A 6,980-nucleotide genomic window follows, 5' to 3' on the forward strand; every position below is an offset into this window, starting at 1 on the left:
AAAATGGAAGAACTGAACTTGGTTGACATGTGGTTTCAACAAGATGGCGCTACATGTTACCCAAAATCGGACTTTCCGAATGAACCACCTAAGACGCAGCCGCGTCAACATTTAAATAAAATTATCTTCAAAAAGTAAATGTCATGGACCAATCTAACGTTTCAAATAAAGAATTGATAGGATTTTTCAAATTTTATGCGTTTTTTTAAAAAAAAAAGTTCTCAAGCTCTTAAAAAATCACCGTTTATCATCGCAAGTTCATCTACTTCGCTTGAACATCGTCGTAAGATTTCTTGTCTCACCATTTTTGGTTTAACCTTTGTATAAACAAAATTCGATAAAAAGTTGATAAAAAATAAACCGACAGTTTTCATAAAATCTACAAAAAAAACAATACTAAAAATTGGTAAAAATTTTACTTTTGACTCAAATATCCTTTCAAAAAAAATAAATAAATAAAAAATACTGAACGCAAAATCTGTAAAAACTAGTTGTCGACTAAAAATTCCGTTTACAATAATAGATTTTAAAACCAAACTATTTCATCATATGCAAGATATTGTTGGTAATATTTCAATATTTTTAGAATTTAACTGACAACTTTTTTAACAAAACACGAAAACACACAAACTTTTAAACAAGAAAAATTTATAGACGGGATAGGAAGTTATCAGTGTGGGTCGTCCCAGGTCCCAGGCTCTTCTTTAGTATGCGATTGCTTAAAATAAATTTTGTTGTTAATTTTGTAGCTTCGTTACGCTTATGACACACACTGGAACACGTTTTCTGGATAATTATTTAAAGTCTACCTCTCAAGCCAGCTATTATAAAAAGAGGGGGGACTCGATACAATTTCAGGTTTCATTTAATATTATTGCTTACAAATATTGAGAGACGGAGTTCAAAAATGAAAAGAACTCCCCCAAACAAATTTAATTCAGGGTTTTCATCATCGACAACCTCAAAAAATACTATAGATGTTAAAAACATCAGCGAAAAAGGAACTAAGGTCAATGAATAGATCGACATCACAACAGATCAACAGAGTTCCAACAAAGTCAAAGAGAAAGACCAATCAAAATCAAAGAACTAAATACTTTCAAGAATGGCAAATTGAAAAAGCGGCAAGAAAACAACTTGAAGTTCTAGTTCAAAGTCTTCAGCTGCAAGTGAAAAAACTCGAAGAGAAAGTTTCCTTGCTTGACAAGAAAGATTCAGAGTCCACGATTCAGTTAAGTGCTCACACTGTGTTTACATAATAAAATGCCCAAGTTCCGACACAAAATTCGCCAAGTTGAAGTCTGTGAAAGGACGAGTTCTTCTGCACGGCGAGGAACAGACTAACTCGGGTTCTGCTGTACACTTTCACGAACCGCGGTGATGTTCTTGGCGGATCCTATGTTTCTTGAACGTACGAGTGTTGGCTAATTGTTTCCTGAACCGGTCGTCTCAAATTTGGACACCAAACGTTGAAGAGTTGACAGTGATGTGAAGGGTCACCACGTCTACCGTAAAATATGTGGAATGCGCGCAACGTTTGCGTTAACAAATACTCATTTTAATAATAAAGTTTTCAATGAAATATAAATAATTTGGGAGTTAAATTGCAGTGAAAATTTTATATTTGCTGAAGTTTTCACATTTTTTTGTTACCATTTGCTGAAATGTTCACAATGCTTGAACAACGAAAATATAAGGAAAAAGGCATATAAAGTATCTATTAGTGAATTTGCAATGTGATAGGATTACATTGAGCAGTCTTAGATTAAACAAATGGTGGTGGGGTGTTGTAGGATCTGGGGGCTTATGCTGCAACTTTTAATACACACCAAGTGTTTACTTTACCTCCTCGTGGTAACCACCTGGTTATATCTTTAGATAAACTTGCGAAACTTGTAAGCGCAAAATAGTGCAAAAAAGCACCTTATCAAAGGCCCAACAAATTTGGAGGTTAGTTCTAGGGAGGAAACAACCCCTTCACAGTGAAAAACTTGAAAGTTATAAGAGAGATACCAGCCCGGATACCTGGATAATGAACCCCCTCTTATAGTAATCAGACCCGGAACGACAACGGACTACGCATTGAGAGTTTGTACCTGGAATGTAAGAACCCTCTACACTCCAGGTGCAACTCAGAAACTTGAATCTGTCCTCTCGCAGTATAAGGCAGATATTACTGCGATTCAGGAAATACGATGGATATGATCAGGGACAATGAAGTGAAAGAATTGCGACATTTATTATAGCTGTTATGAAAGATTGAATATATTTGGATGCGGATTAGTCGTGGAAATCGGTTTAGATCGAAAGTCATGGATTTCAAACCAATAAGTGATCGCCTGACTGTGATCCGCATCAAGGCCACATTACAGATCATCAGTGTAATATGTGCACACGCCCCTACCGATGATGCTGAGGAGTCTAGCAAGGAGGATTTCTACGACCTCCTAGATAGAGCCTACGGAACCTGTCCAGGGTACGATGTCAAAATCGTACTCGGAGACTTCAATGCAAATATCGGGAAGGAAGACATCTTTGGCGGATTAGTTGGAAAGCACAGCCTCAACGAAGAAACAACAGATAACGGTTTCCGACTAATCGACTTTGCTGCAGCTCGTAATACGGTGATAAATAGCGCTAGGTTTTCAAGACGGAAGATCTTCACAGCAACCTGTGAAGACCATCTCCGGATGGTCGAACTACGAACCAAATTGACCATGTGCCAATTGGCACAAGGCAAGCATCCAACATTCTGAACGTCGAAGAGCAAATGTCGACTCTGACCACTTTCTGGTAGTGGCTAAGCTTAGAGCTCGAATATCAAACGACAAAAAAACACGTGCGGCCCAAAGAAAGAAGTTCAACATCGGTTACCTTAGCACATTGGAGAATGCCTGAGACTACAGTGAGCGCCTGATTGAGCAACTCTCCGCCGCCGTCTTCCCAAATACTACAGACGTGAATACATTGTGGAACCAATATCGCGAAATAATAAAAAACGTAGCCGAGAACACCATAGGTTTCCAGCCATCTCCAAAAAAGAACCCGTGTTATCATCTCATCATCGTGCGTGATATTGAAAAGAGAGACGGAAAATGCACATGTGCAGATGCTGCAACGGTCCAAAAGGAGAAATGAGAAAAAGACCCTGCGAAGGAAGAAAAGAGCATCCGCAGTTTCTCAGGTCAAAGATCTAGAGGAGCCTCGAGCCAAGAATAAAACCCGACGTTTTTTTAAAAGGTCGAAGCAATTAGCTTCTGGTTTCAGAACTAGGATACATGCTCTTCGAAACAGTGAAGGAAACCTAGTCTCCGAAGCACAGGGAATTGTAGTTTTGTGTTTGCGTAGAAAGAGCCATCCAAAAGCTAAAAAATAACAAGTCCTCCGGGTCGGATGGCAGACCCGTGGAACTCTTAAAACATGGAGGAAGTGTTTTGATAAACCGCATGCACCAGGTCATCACCAAAGTGTGGGAGGAAGAATGCAGATCCAATGACTGGTCGGTAAACTCCATATGCCCCATCTACAAAAAAGGCGACTCGATGTTATGCAACAACTACCGTGGCATATCCCTGCTTAATGTTGCATACAAAATCCTATCCAACGTACTGTATGAGCGTCTTTAACCTTTCTGCAACACAAATATCGGCACGTACCAGTATGGCTTTAGGCCAGGCAGAACAACGATAAACCAAATATTCACACTGAGGCATATCCTAGAAAAGACCAACAAATTTCAAGTCGAAACCCATCATCTTTTCATCGCACCATCTTTTCATGTGCCGCATGACTCTAACCAATGGGTAACAGCTCATCCAAGTTATTCCAAACTTGGGCAGGGTTTAGACAAGGAAATGCGTTGTCATGTGACTTCTTCAACATAGTCCTGGAGCAGATAGTGCGTAAGGCATTTGTGAGCACGGAGGGCACTATTTTCAACAAATCCACGCAGCTCCTAGGCTATGCGGACGACATATACATAATCGTACGATCCAAGAGAGCTGTGCTTGAGGCCTTTACAGCGATTGAAGAAAAGGCGAAACTAGTTGGTCTTGAAGTGAATGAGGACAAAACAAAGTACATGTTATCAACAAACAAAGCAAAATCTGTCCACCTCCTAGGACAAAACGTCACTCTTGGTAGCATCAATTTCGAGGTAGTTAAGGAGTTCACCTACCATTTGAACAAACATCAATCCCACGAACGACACCTTAGTGGAGATCCGAAGAAGAATTACCTTAGCGAACCGCTGCTGCTTCGGCTTGGCCAAACAACTGGGTTCAAAACTCCTCACTCGAAAGACAAAGTGTCTGCTATACAAAACTTTGATTTTACCAGTCCTACTCTACGGCGCCGAATGCTGGACGATAAATAAAAAAGGAGAATTGATATTGGACACTTTCGAAAGAAAAATTCTTCGACGGATTTTTGGGCCCGTATGCGACGATGGCGAATGTAGAAAAAAAACAACCGAGAACTTTATGAGCTGTACCAAGATGGAATGTAGTCCAAAAGGACAAGAAAAGACGACTACATTGGCTCGGCCACATTGAGCGAATGGACGACAACGCTCCAGCCAAGAAAGTCTTCTCAGCCCAGTCCCCAGGTTCAAGATGACAAGAAAGACCGAACCTACGGTACAAGGACCAAGTGACTGCGAATGTCAGAGCGTTTGGTCTCGGTGACTGGAGAGTGCATGCGAGGGATCGTTCACGATGGAAAACTGCAGTATCTCAGGCTGAGACCCTTCATGGATTGTGAGCCGGATAAGTAAGTTAGTTGTAGATTAAACAAAAAAATTGAGCAGAAGAATATAAATTTGTTCATGAAGTTTTCATTTTCAAGTCCAAGATTGTGTTTTCGCGTTAATATTTAAATTTAATCTTTTCACAATGTACTTGTTTAACAGTTATTTTGAATACTGAGTACAGACCAAATTTATTATAGAGTGGAACGTAACAATTTAAAACTTTGTATAAAGTATTTTGTATTACTTTGTGGTTAGAAATTTGAATGAAATTCTATGAAATTACGAATGTTCACTTTTTTCACATTGCTTTGAATTTTCTTTCGTTTGTGTGGAAGTGGAAAAAATGTTTCAGCGATAGAAACATATATTTGTCAGTATGAATCCATGATCTTATTGAGTTCTAAATTAAACTTGCAGCTCCTTACGTGAAATGAAAATTCCTTGCATAAAAGGAATAAGTTCCACATTTTCGTTCACAGTTTGAATTTTCACAATGTGTATAAATGAGTGGGAAAAAAGCTGCATCATCAAGAAAGACTTATTTAACTGTATATAAGTTGTTAATTTTGTTCCGAAATGAATCGAATAACTATCGTGAAATTCTAATAGACGAAATGTGGTAAGGTTTTAAATGAAATGTAAATAATTTGAGAGTTAAGATGCAGTGACCGGTAAAAATTTCAAACATGAACTTTTTATTTTCACTTAAAGTTTATATTTTAAAACTAAAAAATACGCTTAAATATAAGTTATAAAAGAAGGAAAAGAGAATAAAGAGCTTACAACTTTTTCATTTCACAAGGAATTATATAGTGGAATTCATTTTCTCAAATTTCATTTATATGTTCCCCTCAACAGTAAATGTGTTTTAAAAAATAGAAAATTTCAAATAAATATATCTCCTTAGCTTCCAATGTCATGTTTTTAATTTTTTAAGTCAGAACTTCTGTCAACAGTTTTATATACACTTCTAGTTTTCCGTTCGCGTTTTGTTTTTTCTCTCTTTCACACACACCTCACAACACAAAGTGTCTTGCATCCAAATGAGAAATTAAAGAATGTCATCGTCGAATATAAGGGTTGTCAATCCATCATCAAGCACTTCATCGCATTTCTCATCATCCCAACTTCAAGAAGAACAAAATAATATTCTCCTGCAAGACATCCACTCAACCATAACCGAGCTTCAGTTCAACTTAATGGAACACCATCGTAACGAACTCAATCTACGAACAACAATGAATGCCCAAAGCGAACAGCTGCTTGATCTAAGGGCATCCTTGGACGTTGAACGTAGCCGCAATCAACGATTGGCCAAGCTTATTCGTCGAGTTGACTCGACGACCTCGTGTTCGTCAACTGATAGTGGGTCAGAGGATTCTGCCGGTTCAATGGAATACTCCCGTTGGCGTCACTCGAGATCGCCCATTGATGCTTTCGAGTCAATTAGTCCGCTTTTGATGCAACACAGGTTCGTATATCCCTTTTATTCTTTAGGTACATAAGAGTGTACATATTTTCTTTTGGTCCTTGTTTGTTCGTCACTGGGAAATTTATCCTTTAGATATCAGGAGCTATCAACGTCGTATAAAAAAGGACATCGCCAACTGGCTAAGAAGGATGCCAAACTAAGGGAGACGCAATGTGAAATTGAGATGCTCCGAGCCAAGTACGACAATTTAATGGATGAATACAAGGGCGTCCTGAAACGTGTCGAGCAATTGTGCTGCAAGTATCTGCGGCTTCATGCGAACAAGAATCGAGAGGTATACATCTATTATGTGATGTGAAGCTGACTCTTGTATCATGCGATATAATATATTTTTCTTTCTTTTAATTCGTTTAAAGATTCTTAAGTTGAAGGAAGCACTTGACCATGCAACGCAATGTATAATGAGTGATTCTAACTTTGATGAGAATGACAAAGAAGTCCTGAGACAAAATCTACAGTATTTTATAAGATCGTTAAAAAGAAGCATACACGAGGAAATATACGATACGAATTAGTCATATAAGATGTGTTTTATTTTTGTGGAGTGTTATCATTTTTGTGACGTAGGGTTACCACATTGAAAATATAAAAAAGACGACAAACTTCAAAATGTCGGAAATGGGCGTCTAAGATATCTCAATAATTGTTATATATTTTTGAGTTGAAAAACTGGGGTCCTACTATGTAACTCGATTCTTGTCTCTTATTTGACTACTTTCGAAGCAACGAGAATCGAAT

The 6,980-nt window shown here is 38.2% G+C and overlaps 1 protein-coding gene across 1 annotated transcript; it reads left to right on the forward strand.

Moving 5' to 3' along the window:
* The first annotated feature begins 5,678 nt into the window (after window positions 1-5,678).
* LOC129942038 (uncharacterized) lies at window positions 5,679-6,757 on the forward strand. Its single transcript, XM_056050833.1, has 3 exons — window positions 5,679-6,221; window positions 6,315-6,516; window positions 6,599-6,757. The coding sequence occupies exons 1-3, from the start codon at window positions 5,809-5,811 to the stop codon at window positions 6,755-6,757; spliced, it is 774 nt and encodes a 257-aa protein (XP_055906808.1). The 5' UTR covers window positions 5,679-5,808.
* The last annotated feature ends 223 nt before the right edge of the window (window positions 6,758-6,980 follow it).

This window comes from Eupeodes corollae, chromosome 1 (assembly GCF_945859685.1).
Source record: "Eupeodes corollae chromosome 1, idEupCoro1.1, whole genome shotgun sequence".
Classification (NCBI taxonomy): Eukaryota; Metazoa; Arthropoda; class Insecta; order Diptera; family Syrphidae; genus Eupeodes; species Eupeodes corollae.